General features: G+C 36.6%; 1 protein-coding gene across 9 annotated transcripts in view; it reads left to right on the plus strand.

Moving 5' to 3' along the window:
* The window catches only part of VPS13B (vacuolar protein sorting 13 homolog B), a 734,128-nt gene that overhangs the window by 547,715 nt on the left and 167,818 nt on the right, over positions 1-18,595 (plus strand). For 8 of the 9 annotated variants that reach the window (XM_038555170.1, XM_038555164.1, XM_038555165.1 and 5 more), the window contains one exon: positions 6,943-7,080. In XM_038555170.1, the coding sequence (XP_038411098.1) occupies positions 6,943-7,080 (138 nt within the window). Of the gene's footprint in view, positions 1-6,777; positions 6,816-6,942; positions 7,081-18,595 lie in introns of those variants that run through there. The other variant, XM_038555171.1, reaches the window with a different exon arrangement.

Here is an 18,595-nt window from a genome sequence, read left to right on the forward strand (position 1 = left end):
AGGGCTGTCAGTGTTCAGGAAGTTCTAGGTCAATGGCAGTCATATTTCATAAACCACTTTTAAAAAAAAGATTTATTTGTTCATTCAGAGAGAGAGAGAGAGGCAGAGAGAGAAGCAGGCTCCATGCAGGGAGCCCGACGTGGGACTCGATCCCGGGTCTCTAGGATCATGCCCTGGGCTGAAGGCCGCGCCAAACCGCTGCGCCACCGGGGCTGCCCCTCATAAACCACTTCTATATGACAGCATCCTACCACCTGCCAGTTGTCTCTCGAGCTCATCAAAAGTCACTTAAATGTTATTTCATAAATGTAACAATCCTCTGTATACAGGCCAAAGAGAACCAGTTTCCCTGAGATGCCACTTTGGCCAGGGCTCATTAACCATGGCATACTGCAGCACGCTTGTACCCTATAACAGGTCATTGAAGACTTTGCAAAAAGTGAATAAAATCTAGTCTTCTTTCATTTAAAAAAGCAAACAGTAGATCCTTCTGGACTTTGTGGAACTAGTAAAATGAAGACGGAAGTAAATCTTGAGGCTATTGGCTGTGCTACATCAAAGAAGCATTTATTTTACACTTCTGAGGAATTTGTGATATTTTAATCGTGTACTGCTGTCAGAAAACTCAGTGCAATATGACATCAAAGCAAAGAGTTACTGAAATTTAAATCTGCAGTAGTAGTTTAGGGAACACATTAATTTTAATCATAATGATTTGGGGATGATAACATAAGCATCAATATGATTAGAAATTAAAGCATGATGTAATTTCAAATGTTGTTGATAGTATTGAGCAGGATTTTGTTACTCAGGATTGCAAGCAGTAGCAGGATCAGATTAATACAACAAGAAGCAGTACCAGGAGTAAGATGACAAGTGTTTGCTTTGGACAAAACATGGTTAAAATGAGGTACACCAAAACCCAATCAACTAAAAGTTTATATTTTTCAGCACTCACTGAAAAATATATTCAAAATTTCAATTAATAAAATTTTTTCCAGGAATACAAGTTTACAAGAACTTTCCACCAAAGGAAAATTTTGTATCCTTGATATTGCTCCATATTTTCTTTAGCACTAATTTTCCACAAAAATGAAAAAAGACGAAGGTATCAGGAAATTGATTCAAAGAGGCAAAACCATTATTGTGACTGTAGTTAATTGCATTTTCCACAACAATATCTTGGCCTGGAACTGCCAGGGGAAATCACCATTGCACTAACTACTTTCTATTCTGCCTTCCTTAATCAACCTACTTACAGAGATGTTCTTGAACACAAAAGTGGCCAAGGGAAAGCAGAAAGAGGCACAGATGATCAACTGTTTTGGAAATCTGAAGTTGAAAAAAGTAACTGTTAGGGAAGGGGGGAGAGTGAGGAAAAAGATAAGAGATATTTAGCTTTCAAATAAGTTCTGATGGCCCTGGGATTTTTAAAAATCAAAGTTCATTATTCACATGGCAAAAGAAATGAAAACATTGTCTCCACAATGGCGAACACTTAGAAGTATCTGGTGTTAGAGTAGCTGGACTTCATTCAGTGTTATGTCAATCTTTAAAATGGGGAAATTATCACTGACGTGGAGAAATGTCTTATTTGGACCTTAGTAAAAATTCAGCTTAAGGGATCCCTGGGTGGCGCAGCGGTTTAGCGCCTGCCTTTGGTCCAGGGCGCGATCCTGGAGACCCGGGATCAAATCCCATATCGGGCTCCTGGTGCATGGAGCCTGCTTCTCCCTCTGCCTATGTCTCTGCGCCTCTCTCTCTCTCTCTCTATGTGACTATCATAAATAAATAAAAATTTAAAAAAAAATTCAGCTTAATTATGAAAAGAATTTCCTGCCATATAGTAGAACAAAGCAGAGTAGAATAAAGTAGAATGTTATCAAGTGTAAGAATAAAGTTTACAAAATCTGTAACATTCAGCTGTTCTATAGGAGCTTGGAAAACAAACTTTTTGTTAAGTAGAAGATTGCAAAGAAAATGAGAGTTGGTCACACTGAATCATGTTAGATTTTATATAATTCAAATGTTACTCAAAAACGTACTTACCTGTGTGACTATTTGCTAAGGGTTAAAAACTAATAATGAGCAGCAGTGCAAAGACCACTTTTATCAGATTCAGAGGAGGACCTCCCAAGCAGCTAAGTGAAGGTTTGTGAAGAAGAGCAAAGTAATCTACAAACACAAAGAATACAATATGAAACAAGCCTCTGTGAACGCCAATAATATCTTGATCCATCTGTGAATGGACTGGAGACCACCTGAATCTTCTCTTTGGGTGTTCTTTGTGACATGATATGATGAAGTATTTTCTTTTGGAGGCCAGGTCAACCCAGAAGAAAAACAAATAGTATAACTTTGTCAATACCAATGTCTTATTGAAGTGAATTCTCACTGACTTTGAACAAGATTTATGGCTATGAGCAATTTGTCATTTCTTCTGACCTATTCCCCCCCCTCTGCAACTCCTAATAAGATACTACTGTCTCCTGTTTCTTAGGCTTAGGGACAACCGCATAAATCCTACATCAGCAGGAGCTTACTCTTTCTGAGAGCTTCCTGTTCTCAAATAAGTAGGTGTTAAGTATGGAGAAGAAAACTATCAAAGTCTGAAGGAGCTTTCCAGTATGAAGTAGTCATACTTCTTTGTCATTCTATTTATATTGTATTCACGAGCTCCTTTAATCTTAGTTTATCTGGTACTTTCCTATCTACATTGACCCTGAGGAATGTGTAATATGAATCCTATTTTCTAGACTTGATGATGGAATTAAGGAGAAGTTAAATCGAAGACATTACAGGAAGTCTAAAAATCATACCCCTCATCATCTAGCCATTAGAGCGTAAGGGACAAAATCATGACTTGCAGACCTGAATGAGCTATGTCTGTGGGCTTCTGACAGACCCTTCTGCTACTACCACTGCTGCTTCTAACTACTGTGATTAGAGGCATATCCAAAGTAGAGATTTCAGCTAAAACTGGGAGAGTAGCCACTGCCGTACATTCAATATTCATCAACCATGCAACTTGGATTTTCCTAATTTCAGTTATGCTGTTCTGTTAGCTCTATAAATACAGCTGTACTTTCACATCAGCTGTGTAGCCATATTAAACCAATAATATCTATTAAACCAGTAGTTTTAGGGGGAAATAGTCATTGAAAGTTTGGCTTCTTTAGATACATTTCCTCGACTTTTACATTTTTTTTTAAATTCCTAATTCCCAATCCTGTTTCCTACTATTGCCAGTTTGTTTATTTCATCTCTGTTAAGTCGTATCCCCCTGTAATTGCCTCAGTGCAGACTCCAAGGCTGGGTGCCAGATGGCGAGGCCCTCTAACTTCTATGAAAAGAGAAGCAATCTGCACAAAACCTATCTCCCCTACTTAGAAAACCCTCACTCAGATTATACCAGAATTTGGTTCTTCCCTCTGTCTATAATGTTACAAAGACAGAATGTCAAAATATCCTGTGCTTTCTTCGCTCCCCTTCACTTCAGTTTGTTTAGATGCTTTGATGTGTCATCCTATTTTTGCTTCAGCTGTGAATATAGATCCAGATATCGTTATAGGCTTAGGATCATCCTAAAGATGACCATTCTCCAGTATGTACGTATGTACCTATGCATGGAGGTAGGTTTATTTCTTTAAGATAGAGTTCTTTTTGTGGTCTTTCTGATTACAAGGGCATGGATATTTAGGATTTTGGTAGACACTCATTTTCAACCCTCTCCCCTACTCATGTGGATATTCTGTATTTACACTCTTATCAGCCATGCATGGGAAGATCCATTTCTCCTCCTTCTCCTCCACACAAGATATTATCAGTCTTTCTCATTTATGCTAACCTGATGAATTAAAAAACTACTTCTTGTTTTAACTAGTGTATGGTTATCAGGCTGAGCGTTTTCCTGTTTTTCATAAAACAGTGCTCTCTAGAAGGATTAAAGAGCTAAAGGCAAAACCAAAATGTTAAAAATGCTTCAAGAAACTTTAGAAAAGGGCAGCACAGGTGGCTCAGCTGTTTAGCGCCACCTTCAGTCCAGGGTCTGATCCTGGAGACCCGGGATCGGGTCCCACGTCAGGCTTCCTGCATGAAACCTGTTTCTCCCTCTGCCTGTGTCTCTGCCTCTCTCTCTGTGTGTCTCTCATGAATAAATAAATAAAATCTTTAAAAAAAAAAAAAGAAACTTTAGAAAAATATATAATCACCTAGGGATAAATCACTAAATAAAAGTTAATAGATTTTTATTCACGTCTATAAAAATGTATGCACGCAAAAAATATCAGAATTTATTTTGAGGATAGCTACTGTACCAAGAGGAAATATTTGCTATATATAACAAACAAGCATTAACACTCATTAACTAATAAAAAAAGAGTGTAAAATACTTTGTAGAAAAGGAATCAAATGGCCAGCATATGAAAAGATGCTTATTCCACTTTGTTTACTATTGACAATATAAATAGCTCTTATGTCAACACATATAGATCTTCTTGATTCTTCTAAACAATTGTATGAATTACTATTGTTTGTTTAAGCATTAATCTGTTGATGAACACGTAGGTTGTTTTCTATTATTTGCTACGATTAGCAATTCTACACTGTGTGTGCGTGCGCACGCACGTACGTGCAGGTGAACTACACAGGCATTAGTTTTTGGTCTTGGCCTGATTAGTGAAAAATTCTACTTATTTAAAAAATGTTTTCTTTATTACTAAGATTTATTATCTCATAATCTTTATATTTTTTTAAGATTTTATTTATTTATTCATGACAGAGAGAGAGAGAGAGAGAGGCAGAGACACAGGCAGAGGGAGAAGCAGGCTCTGTGCAGGAAGCCCGACGTGAGACTCGATTCCAGGTCTCCAGGATCATCTGTTATTTGCCTCTTTATTAATTTCTTCATTTAATAATTGCTTATTCTTTCCTCTACCTATTTTTCTCTATAATGTCTATATTGACTATATGAACTTTTTATAGATTAATAATAACCCTTTTCTATCACGAGTTTGAATATATGATTCCTATAACTTGTTTCATTTATCCTGTTTTACTTGCCAATCTTTTACACATCATACTAATATTTCTACATTCGTTTCTGTCCATTATCTATTTAGTTACATCACTTATGTCTATTTTCTCTGTTAGATCATTATCCTCTGTCTAGATTGTATTCTCTTTGAAATGAAGAATTATGCCTCTTGTGATGCCTGGTGGCTCAGTGGTTTAGCGCCTGCCATCAGCCCAGGACGTGATCCTGGAGTCCCGGGATCGAGTCCCATGTCAGGCTCCCCGCATGGAGCCTGCTTCTCCCTCTGCCTATGTCTCTGCCTCTCTCTCTCTCTCTCTCTCTCTCTCTCATGAATAAATAAAAAATCTTTAAAAAAAAAAAGAATTAAGCCTCTTCATACAGGTCTAGCACAGTACCATTTACTTGATAATAACTTCTTGATGATGGCTACACAGTTGGGACCATAGAAGTCCCATAGAAGTAGAGCATAGAAGTAGACCATAGTATGGTTCTACTGACCATAGAAGTAGACACTTGGGTCCTGTCAGGTTACATAGCTCCTACAAATTGATAATCGATCCAACCAGAAATAGACTTTTGCTATTGTTTCACAACACTTGACCATTCTCTTTGAAAGAGAGAATACTATAATGTTACTATTGTAATGGATCTACTATGTATATTCTCATTGCTTTAAATTCACTGATCATATGAAAAGAGAAGAATGCACTAGCTTAGTGTTTGATCTTTACCACATAGATCTAACGTCATGATCAATTGGTTTCAGTATTTTCTTTGAAATCATATAAAGGTTCATATGTGCCAAATTTCATAATAATCACATGATAAGGTCAAGAAATACAAATTCCAAGGCAAAATTTATATGCCCAATTCACATATGACAGTAATACGATATAACCATATGTTGAATATAATACACTGTATGTAAATGCTATTCTTGAAAGCAATCCAATCAATAAAACTTAAAATAAATAACACTTTAATAACACATTTCAAATCGACTGAAAATGGAATAGATGGACTCTATGGCAAGGACATCCCTATAAAATTGACATGCAGAGGCTATTAAAACACAGAGAATAAAACAATCTTGAACTAAAGAAAAACTGTGACTATATAGGTTTTTTTTAAAGCCTACTACATTGTATGCCAAGATACAGCAGTCGTTTTTATTTAAAGAGCTATTTCAATAAAAACTGGATTGCCAAGCAGTAAAAAGTAAGTTCAGTTTGTATTCACCAATAGCTAAAAAACACTTTTTAAAGAATAAAGTATATAAACCAGGAAAAGTAAGAAATACACAGTGACAGCAAAAGTCGAAACAGAAAAAAGTCAAAATTTAGTCATAATTGGGACTAAATAAAAGATTGACCAATTTTTATCATTAAAAAAGGTTATGGGAAAGCTACTGAAGTTAACTTCAAAAGCCTAGCAGTAAAAAGTGATTGTAATGTCAGTAAAACTCTGAAACAGATCAAATAGACCCTAAGTAGTAATAATCCACTGCATCTTTGAACATATATTTGCGTTTTTTTAAGTAGAAAAGCTTACCCTTTTTTCCTTTGTTTCCAACATCCTGTTTAAAAAAAAGAAGAAAAGAAATCCAACTCTACAACTATTAACAGTAGCTCAGAGTACAGAAACTTTACCTTCATTCAAAGATAATATGAGTTAAGATTTGAAATGTCCTTTCCTTTTTGGCTTGGTTCTGGAAAACATGGTTTCATCATTCCAATATACAGAGAGCTTCTCTTTCTCCACATGAGTACATACAAGAACATGCAAGGATTTGTACAACCAAATGAATCAGTGGAGGTACAGAAGTTAATTTAACCATTTTTTCTTCTGTGATGTGATTGACATTTTTTTTTTGATTGACATTTTTAATTTCAATTTTGTCACTTCAGATCCTGGGAAGACTCTGCCTGAAGCCCTTGATTACTGCACAGTTTGGCTGCAGACAGTGCCTGGAGAAATAGACAGCAAAAGTGGTATTCCACCTTCCCTGGTAACGCTACAAATTAAAGACTTTCTTAATGGACCAGGTAAGAAAGTCATAATTCAAATGTGTATACATTATTTTCATGTGAGTATATTGACATATACTTAGGGTCTGTTAGTGATTGTGGCATTCCTTGCCAAAAATAAATAGTTCATTTGTTTTCCAGAAGTGTATTCTTCTCAAGCTAGAGATTAATAATAGGCAAATATTAATATGCATTCAAAATTACCTTTGGTCTGGGGCCCCTGGGTGGTTCAGTCAGTTAAGCATCTGCCTTTGGCTCAGGTCATGATCTCAGGGTCCTGGGATCAAGTCCTGCATCAGGCTCCCTGCTTAGCAGGGAACCTGCTTCTCCCTTTCCTTTTGCCCCTCCCCCCAACTCATTTTTTTTTTTCTCTCTCCCTCTCACTCTCTCTAATAAATAAAATCTTTTTTTAAAAATTACCTTTGGTCTGACAAAAAAAGCAGTTATCAATTAAAGAATAATTGACTATAAGCCAAAGACCCCAGACTTTATTTCTACCTTTTCTGCTAATTATGTAATGTTAGGCAGTTGATCTAATCTTCTATGCCTCAGTTTCCTTACTGTAACAAAAAGGAATAAAATGGAGAGATGGATTGGATGGGATAAATGATACACATAAGATAGTATAGATAGATATATTCAATTAGATAAGTGTATGTATTTCAAATACTTAGCAAAGTACTTGAGACATTAACACTCAGTTTTAGATAGATAATAGATAGATAGATAGATAGATAGATAGATAGATAGATAGATAGATAGATATAGTTATCAAAATATATTGAGTCCTTATTAGTCCCAGGTACTAAGTGCTTTATGTTCTCAGAAAGACCCAAGGAGGAGGCCCTATATATTATCCCTGTTTTATAAATTAGGAGGTTAAGACTTAGAAAAGTGAAGTAAAATGCCCAAGGTCTTAATGGCAGAGGAGCCATTCAAACCCAGGTCTTTATGACTCCAAAGACTTAGATCACTCAACCCTACACTAATTTTATCATAACCACAGATTTTTCCTCTCTTCTCCTTCTCCTCTTTCTTTTCTGCTCTATTTTCTTCTTACTTCATCTCATGTTCCTCTTCTTTGTATTATTCTTCCCTCACTTCAGTGAGATCTTACCTATATTTAACAAAAATCACATTTCAATTTTCATCTTATTTTATACTTACAGTGCTTCAAAACATATTAGTCATCAAAGGAATATCAGTTTCTTCATTAAGTATTTAAAACAATGGCGTTAAACGGTCTTAAGATCTCTAGCAATACTCTGCAAGGCATGCATTTTGCTGAGTGAAAAATATCCCTGTGTGGACCTGGTTCAGTGTGTGTCACAGCACACCAATGTACTTATGATCCATGGCTATAGATTGAAGAAGGCCACTTGTCATCATGTCTGGAGTAAAGAGAGCTTAAAGCCACCTACACTGGCCCTTTGGGGCCCAATTCTTCCTCAGTGCTGAGATTTAAAAGGTGTAGAAGTATGAAGAACTGTTTCTAATCATTATAAGTATCTAGACATGGTTTTAAAGACTCAAAGGAAAGCAAGAAGCTGATGATGAAGGCTAAGAGAGTCATTAAAGTTGGAAGAAGCCTATGGGGTGAGGTAATGGATAGATTGAGAGTAATAGGAGTCCTAGTACTTGGCTAGTGAGTGTGAAATACCATATTTCATTGATTCCAAGCCATCATCAATTATAGGAAAAAACATTTTATGTACCAAGAAAAAAAAATCTGCTATTTAAACTATGATACAATGCTTTCTTATTATATCCATTTCAAGGCACTTCCTGACTTCAGAATTGTTCACATGTAAAAGACTAAAATGTTAGAATGAATGAAATTAGGTAAAAACATATGGTTAGTTCATGGAGAAGTGAGAAAGAAACTTGGATTTCCCTATCCTCTTTTTTAGTTTCAGATTTTTTTTTTCTTTTAGATCTAGTCTTTGACTCACTTTAGCTAGAAGATTCGCTTCTAGGTTATATTTGGTTGACTTGTTAAAGAGTGGGATCTGTTGGGCAGCCCGGGTGGCTTAGCAGTTTAGCGACATCTTCAGCCCAGGGCCTGATCCTGGAGACCCAGGATCGAGTCCCACGTCGGGCTCCCTGCTTCTCCCTCTGCCTGTGTCTCTGCCTCTCTCTCTCTCTTTCTCTCTCTCTCATGAAATAAATAAAATCTTTAAAAAAATAAAAAAAAAGAATGGGATCTGCAAATCCATAGTTCTGTACCATATTTTCACAGCAACCAAGTTGAATTTCAAGAGAAACATCAATGAATGAATATTATGTTTATAATTCTAGCATTTAATGTGACTATATAGTAGAAATGTGGTTTTTAAAATAGTTTTTACTTTTGTGTTTCGTACACTTCTTTAAGTTGAAAATTATATATATATGCCATTCTTTATTTTATGCTTATTAGGTAAGTGATAATCTAGCTGGATATTCAAACTTGTAAACAAATGGATTGAAAGCACTATTTTATAGTAGCGCTTCTTAGATTTGAGTGTACATTCGAAGCATCTCTGGTGAGCTTGTTAAAATGCAAATGGTTTAGTAGTTCTAGAAGGTGGGAATGAAAAGTAACAAGTTCTTATATGAATCATAGATGAATGGATGAATATACACATACACACACAAATGGCTAGTGAGGGCTAAACTGCAGATATTTGGGGGCACAGGAGAGAGGAATGATGGAAAGAGTGATGAGTGGTTTTTTGAATGGTACTTTTATTATGAAAAATCAAATACAGTGTCTGATTAATGGTTTAAGTTCTTACTTCAAAGTCTAAAACATTTTACCGAGAGAAGTTTCCCTTCGTAAATTATTTGAGGGAAGATTAGTTTGAATGCTATATCCATTGTGTGGGATTTCACTAAATAGTAACCTAACCTGTCTGAACTACTCCAGAATTTACTATCTTAGACCAAAATTTCCTTACTGTAAATAATTTGTCATGTAAAGAATAGAAGTAGATGTTAGTCCATAGGCTAATTATATTCTCTTACTACACAACCAAATTGCCTCTGTATATTAATTTAGGGATCAATAGAAATACAGGATACATAAAGTACTTCTTACCATAGAAATGTATTATTTTATAGATTTTTGGTAACTCAAGAAAATTATCTTTTTTTCCAGATTTTAGACAATAGTATACTAATAGGAATATTATTTAGGCTGAGAATATGGGAAGAAGCTTCAGCTTTGTGTACTCCCCAAGGTCATTCCTTTCCTTAAAAAAAATTTTTTTAAAGTACTTTGACTTCTATATGGTGTTATTATTAATAATCTTCTGCTACCGTTTTTTAATCTAGATGCACATCCTATTTAAGTAGAGTTTTACGCTATAGCTGTAAAATGGTATATTTCCACTTATTCTTTTCTTGCTCCTGAATGAACATTCCAGGGGCCCTAAAAGTTATGACGCCAAAGAATACAGGAAATACTGATTATAACTACCTAACCTTAAGTTTTCTTCTTAAGGTGCAAACTTGCCAGCTTTTGAATTCAGCCTTACAGATTTCTTTTGCAGGGATTATTTATCTAAACAATGTGATACAAATGCTGCTCTTTAGGACTCTTGTTTTTGGAAAAATAATTCAAAGTTCTTGAGTCTTCCATTATTTCCTCTGTTCACTTAATTGTACCTTAGAGCAAATAGTAGGTCCCAACTTCTACATCAAAGAGCCCTTCAAAGCTCTCTCACCCCCATCTCCTTTCTTCAGAGGGAACAGTTGTACCCATTAGCAAGGTCAGTGGCTTGGAGAAACCTGGAAAACAGCAGCTACCAGAAACCAGCTAGAATGATATCTCCAGCAGGTGATAGATTAGTTGGAACAAATTGGAACCATTGCAGTTCAGCAATCCTGGTTTCTTTCAAGCTGTTTTTAAAATGTCGTCATTTTAATACACAATCTAAGCCCTGCGGAACAGTCTACAGCAGGTTAATTTGAATCATATGATGTGTCACTGCCCTCAGCTGACGTGAGCTCTATTCCATGTGTGAAGCCATAATAAATCCATTCTCAACCGAGGAGAATTCCCCATGAGAAGGTGAACTAATCCAGGCCTCACACTGGCATGCTAGCCCTCCATAATTGAAAGCAGGGCCACCTGTTCCCAGCACAGTTAGCCTATAGAGAAAAAAAATAGCATTAGATCAGATACTTCTTATATTGAAAAATCATTCATAGTTCTTGCAAATTCAAATTCAGCTGTGAACTGCTTGGTATGACATCATACAGAAACATAGGAATGTGCCCACTTGATCCCAGTTTAAAAGTTTTGTTAGCCATAGTATTCTTAACTTTGAAATGAGAATTTTTTTTTTTTAATTTAATGAGAGCTGACACGTGAGAAGAAGAACTGGGAAGGGTGCATATTTTTCTAATTAACTCAGGGTCATTTGTAAAAACATTTGAGCTCCCTGGTATTTTGTTTGTTGTTCCTTTGCAGACATTTTTGAACACTGTCACTGTAATGACATTTAATGAAATGACATTTAAATGACAACAAAGAAATATTTGTGCCAAATTGAGAGAACATTACCACATTATTTATGTTTTGTTATAAATTAGCATACTACAGTCTTCATATAATTAAGTAACATGGCTGTATCAAACAGTTATGACTGCAATTTCACATTTACTTTAGGATACAGTATACCTGGTGTCTCTAGATGAAACACATAACCACTGAAATTTTTTTCCTTTAATAAAATCACTTCTTTAGTGTCTCCCTGTTTAACCTGTTCATTAATTTCCCTATATAGTTTTCATGTTTTTTTTTTTTTTTCATTCTGACTCTGAATTGGTTTCAGCTCTGGTTTTGACTTCTGTTTTAAAATTTTGACTTTAAAAAAAAATTTTTTTAGTTAAATTCAGTTTGCCAACATATAGTGTAACACCCAGTGCTCATCTCATCAAGTGCCCTCCTTGATGCCCATGACCCAGTTACCCTATCCCCCCACCCTCTTCCACTTCTGCAACCCTTTGTGTGTTTCCCAGAATTAGGAGTCTCTCATGGTTTGTCTTCCTCTCTAATTTTTCCCCCATTCAGTTTTTAATTGGTTGTGATCCTATTTTGAACATTTTATGGATTAACTTATGTTTTATAGATTGCAGTGATCTTAATTTTTACTTTTAAAAAATTTCTAAACATTTTAGTATAATCCTATTTCCATAAACTTTTTTGGAAAGTTTTTTTTACTTGTTTTTTTAAATATATACCTATTTTTTTAATATATACTTATTAAATAATGTAAAATATTACTTTAAAGCACTTCTTAGATATAGTAGCACACCATAGGTTTATGTAAATAGACATTAGAGACTTTAAGTTGTTTATCTCCAGATGAGCATTTTTGAAATGTTTTTACTTTTCTTGGTGACTTCTGCTTTTATAAACTTTTTTCTCCTATTCATATAACAACCTGATTTTAATACCAGATTTTTCACTGTAGATTGAGTAAGCCATACTAATTTCTTACCAACACTGTAGAGTAAAAGGACTTTAAATCTTCTCTGAAAGTCGGGCTGACCGTAGTGCCTCCAGGGGACTACACTTGGCTAAGCAATAGGACCCAGAGAGGTCACAGAAGCTATTTGTGGGTGTGGAGAGATGGTAAGAAGCAGCGCAAGGTCTCCTGCAGGGAAGTCAGTGGTATGGCAATTATTTAGATTCTTTATTTCTTCATGTGGTCTAATTCTGTCAGATTTCCTCTACAGAAGAGAATGAGGGTAATGAGGGGTTATCTTTCTAGGATCATGAAGCAGACTAAGGCGAGAGAAAAAGAACATTATTTGGCTTCTTCTGCCTGTAACTTTCCAACTCTGTGCTTGCATGCAGGTCTTCCCCTGCCTCTCTGACTGGTGCCTTCTCACAGACACAGTGTGGGGCCTTCTGTCCATCTCTCTGTATAGACAGTAACCTCAGCTGTCTCTTTTATGCTGACAACTCCTAAATGCCTTGCTCTGATTTTGACTTATCCAACTCCAGAACTATTTCTCCATCTGCCTATTAGTTATGTTTAGTTATTTAAAATTCTATATGTTCCATTTAAATTAAACCATTTTTTTCTCCTCTCTTTTTTCATTTCTGCCCTTAGTATAGTCTTCAAATTCTTTACATGGGCTAGTGATAGCAATGTTATTCCAGTCATGTTTTCTCACAATTTTACTATCACTTTTGATTCATCCTTTTTTTTTTTTTTTACTCCAAGTCCTTTTCATTTTCCTTGGAAATGGTCCACCCTTATGCCTCCTACGTCCCTAGTTTAGGTTTATGCCCTGATTACTTCCTCAGTCTGTTTATCAGCAGCCTTCACTTCACGTTCTCCTTTTACTCACTAATCCTGTTATCTCCTGTGCCCTTGCTAAATTGCCTCCCCTGCCAAACTCCTATGATGTTGACTACCCAACTCCCTGAGTTCATCTGGTCAAAGTTCTCCTCAGCCCTCAAGGCTCTCTCTAATCTGTTTGTCATCTGGCTTAGCTGCTACTAAGCAGGTGATTATTTTACTTCTTTGAGCCTCAGTATTTTCTTGTATGACATAAGAGGGCTGTTTTAAGATTCCTGCAAGTTTTAAATTGATGGCTTTAATCCCTAATGGAACTCTTCATTTATTTTCACACCAGGTATGATGAGCAATTGCAATATGCCAAGCGTTGTTCTAAGCATTGAAAATACAATGGTGAGCAAAAGATAGTCCCTTCTCTCAAAAAATTCACGTAATCTGGCAGAAAAGGCAGAATTTGTTGACCAAATTTTCACACAAAGTGATATACAATAATAAGCTAATACACATGTCATGAAGTTCTATGGATTCACAAGAGTGGAGATTTGGGGAAGCTTCTTGGAGTAACTGACACTGCAGCAGACTTGCACAGGATACAAGGGAGTTGACCAAGGACTGCAGAGAGGAGAAGGGATTTCCGGGAGAGTATGTGCAAAAGACAGTATGGAGAGAGTTATCATGTCAGATTACAGGAAGTGAAAACAGGGAAGAGTGAGGGAACCAGTGCTATGGGGTGAGGCTGTAAAGGGATCAGAGACCAGGCCTTGCTGGCCACATCAGGGATTTTAGATTTTTCTCTTAAGAGTGATAAGGAGGGCAGCCCAGGTGGCTCAGAGGTTTAATGCAGCCTTCAGCCCAGGGCCTAATCCTAGAGACCCAGGATCGAGTCCCCTGTCAGGCTCCCTGCATGGAGCCTGCTTCTCCCTCTGCCTGTGTCTCTGCCTCTGTGTGTGTGTGTGTGTGTGTGTGTGTGTGTGTCATGAATAAATAAATAAAATCTTTTTAAAAAAAAAAAAGAGTGATAAGGAACTGGGGCACCTGGGTGGCTCAGTAGGTTAAACATCTGCCTTCGGCTTTCAGGTCATGATCCCAGGGTCTTGGGATCAAGCCCCACAACAGGTTCCCTGCTCAGCAGAGTGCTTCTCCTTTTCCCTCTGCCCCTCCCCCTGCTACTGTGCTCACTCTATCTCGAGTAATAAATAAAATCTTAAAAAAAAAAAGTGGTGAAGAACCATTGAAGAGGTGTCAGCAGGACATGTATGTAGTGGGGGAGGGAGGAGGTGTGTGTGTTGATATGGTTATATCTGCATTTTGAAAAGATACCTCTAGTTTCAGGGTGGAGAACACTAACGGGCTAGAGTAGATAGAAAGGAGCAATTAGGAGAATATGGCAGTAGTGCTGGTGAGAGGTAATTGTAAGTTGGATTGGCAATAGAAATAGGGAGAAGTGAAAGAATTGATAGATACTGGGAAGAAAATCTTTTTTACAAAACCTGAAAATAATCATTCTTTAGTGTTATCAAATATGTAGTTAGGGTTCAAATTTCCACTTATTTCATAATATATGTGGACAGGGAGGAGGGGGAAAAATGTGTGGATGTGTATTTATTTGCACATATATTTCTTGGATTTATCTTAACCAGAAGCCATATATATTCTACATATCAGTACTGGTTGATATGTTTTTCTAGTTTCTTTTGATAGTTAAGTTTTCTACTGTATCATTTTTTATCTCTGGTAATTTATATGTTGAAGAAACCAGATCTTTTATTTGGAGAGTTTACCACAGTTTGGTTCTTTTTTTTTTTTTTAAGATTGTATTTATTCAGTTGAGAGAGAGAGTAAGCACAAGCAGGGATGGGGAAGAGGGAGAAAGAGAGAATCCCAAGCAGGCTCCCAGCTCCACATGTGGGGTAGGGGTGGAGGGCTCCATCTCACGACCCAAGATCATCATTACCTTAGCCAAAAACAACGGTCAAACCCATAACCAACTAAGCCACCCCAGGTACCCCTATCACAGTTTGGAAAAAAAAAAAAATCCCCAAACCATGATCCTGGGTACTGCTTCATACACTACCCTTTATTATTATTCTTTACAAACTTCTTGAAGGAGTTATTTATACTCTCTGCTTCTTTTTTTTTTTTTTTTTTTCCCCTCCTGTCTACCTCAATGCATTCTACACTAGTTTCTATCCAGGTTAACTAACCCAATGCTGAGGAGAGACACTTGTAGTCACAGTGTCTATAAATCTACTAGATATTTTCAATTTCACATCTTTCCATGTCTCAAAGTGCTACTGACTTGGCTTCTCTGACTTTATACTTTTCAAATTCTCCTCTTAGCCCACAATTTCCTCCTGCCAGTAGGATACTGATTGGACTTCTTCAAGACGCAGTCTTAGGCTCTCTCCTCTACTTTCTCTCTTTCTTTCCTTGAGTAATCTCTCATTCATGCCGATAGCTTGAATTAGAATCTATATCCCAAAGACTCTAAAACAACCAATCCCTTATCACTGGTCTTGATCTCGTGAGCTCCAGACCTATACGAATAATTGTCACAAATAAAACATATCCAAGACAAAACTCATGATCTCTCCATGCTCTCACAAATGAAAACAACAGCAAAAACAGTGTGGTTCTCTTTAAGTGTTTTCATCTCAGTAATCAGGATTAACTACTGTCTTAGCTTGGGCTGCCATAACAAAATATCATAGCCTGGTAGCTTAAACAACAGAAATTTATTTTCCCACAGTTTTAGATGCTGGAGTGCTGAGATCAGGGGGCCATGATGAATGGTTTCTGGTGAAGCCCTCTTTCTATCTTGCAGATATTATTGTGTTTTTTTTTATGACATAAGAAACTTGGGTTTTATCATATTTAAATATTCACAAGACGAATCCAGTTGAGAAAAGAATTGGGGAAACAAAAGACCCCTGCTATTTCCTCACCTTCTGTATTATTTTGAAGCAAATCCCATGCATTATATCATGTATAATATTTCAGCATTATGTATCGCTACAATAGAAGAATTTTTAAAAACATGACCACAATACTATTATCAAACCTAACAATAGGGGTATCTGAGTGGCTCAGTCAGTAAGCGTCTGCTTACTCAGGTCATGATCCCAGGGTCCTGGGATTGAGTCTCACCTGGGGCTCCCTGCTCAATAAGGAGCCTGCTTCTCCCTCGCCCTCTGCTGCTCCCCCTGCTATGTGGCATGCCGTTTATCTCTTAAATATATAAAAGAGAAAAGATCAAGGTGGGTGCCTAAGAAAAAGGGAAGAAGAAGAATTGAATACATATTTGAAAGAACCAGTTTTAAATTAGAGGTGCAACAGATTCCCTATTTTACATAACAAACTAAGGAAAAGAAGGAAAGGGGCATATGCAGGTATGCAGGTAGGTTTTTAGTTTGGTAGCAAGAAATTGATAGAAATGTAATGGCTTTAACTTTCTCCAAAAGCTAGAAGTAGGATCACCTACTGACATTGAAGAGGGAGGAGAAGGGTTTGATGATTTGGCAGCAAAATGGTTTAACATCATCTTCCAACATGACTTTTTCATATTTCATGCACATTCTCATCTCATGCCTTTTTCAACTTTTATATCATGGAAATTTTCAAATATATACAAAAGTTTACTGAATAGCATATAGAACCTCCTGTTCGGCTATGGACTGTATGGTTTCTTCCCTCATCTACTACTTGATTACTCAGTAATATTGTACATCTAAGGAAGGTAGGATAAATGCTGAATTCTGTTCCTTACCCATTTTTAAAAATGATTTTCTAAGTGAGAGGAATTTTTTTTACAATGTATGCATATATCAAATCACAGTGTATACTTTAAATATTTTTAAATTGCATTTGTCATTTGTACCTTAATAAAGCTGGGGGAAATTGAATTATTTTCCTAGCATATTCCAACAGTGGCCAACTAGTTGTTACTTGGTATTATTCTTAAGTCATTTTTTTTAAAGATTTTATTTATTCATAACAAATACAGAGAGAGAGAGAGAGGCAGAGACACAGGCAGAGGGAGAAGCAGGCTCCATGCAGGGAGCCCGACGTGGGAGTCAATCCCAGGTCTCCAGGATCACACCCCCGGCTGAAGGCAGTGCTAAACCGCTGAGCCACTGGGGCTGCCCATTACGTCATTATTTTTAATGCTACTCAAATTATCTCATCTTTGGAAGTAGGAGCTTCAGAAATTGGCTTCTTCATATTTTTAATCTTCCCTCACTGTGGAATCCTTATTCCCTTATCTCAAAGTAAAATGTGACTGTTCCCAAAAAGTAGCTCTACTGTCTCCAACCAAGGATGAGTACATGCCATCACTGAGAAAAGCAAAAAAAAAAAAAAAAAGTAAAAGAAAAGAAAAGGACAAAAGAGCTGCCAAAATTATTGGAACAATGGAATATGCTTTAGCTCCTTTTAATGACTATTTAGAAAGAAATTCATTTAGATAAGTTCAGTTTACTACTCTCATTTTAGAAAACCAGTTCAATTACCCTATAATCAGAGCATTTGTGTTGTGATTTTGGGAGGAGGAGTATACTATAGTCAAGAGTCTGTGCTTCGTCAGAAAAGTATGTGTATGAGAGTAATGCTGGTGGTGATGATGCCCACATCCCAGTTGTATGCACCATGAACTGCTGCTGGCTGACCCTGGCAAGAGATGTGTCAGCCCATGTCACTGAGCCTCCTCAACAGACGTGGAACAGCTTATTCCCAATTCCACTTGGTAAACCATTGTTAATTGAAGCACTCACGAACCTGCCACCATTGAGTTCTTTACACTTCACACCTTCAGTAAGAACACATTGATCTCATTGGCATGGGCAACTTTCCAGGTTTTCTAGTTCTCATACCTGTGAATACTGAGTCTTCACTGTCCACTATCATCAAGAGTATGTTTACAAAAAAAAAAAAAAAGGAGTATGTTTACTTGAACACTGTCACAAAAATCTGAATTTGAATTGCTGAATAAGAAAAAATGTTCTGTGACCTAATAATAAAAAATATTTTTATTAGAGATGCTATAATTCATAAAGTCAAGTTTGTTTACTTTATGAAGTTAAATTTCATATTTACAGAACAAAATTACAGATTTTTTTCTGTGTTTTGCATTTACCTCTCTAACATGGCCAGGTAGGGACTGGTGGGGAGGAGGCACCATCATTCGTGTGCCTATACATAGCCACCACCACGTATGCACTGACTGTTTTCCTAGCAAC

This window comes from Canis lupus, chromosome 13 (assembly GCF_011100685.1).
Source record: "Canis lupus familiaris isolate Mischka breed German Shepherd chromosome 13, alternate assembly UU_Cfam_GSD_1.0, whole genome shotgun sequence".
Taxonomy (NCBI): domain Eukaryota; kingdom Metazoa; phylum Chordata; class Mammalia; order Carnivora; family Canidae; genus Canis; species Canis lupus.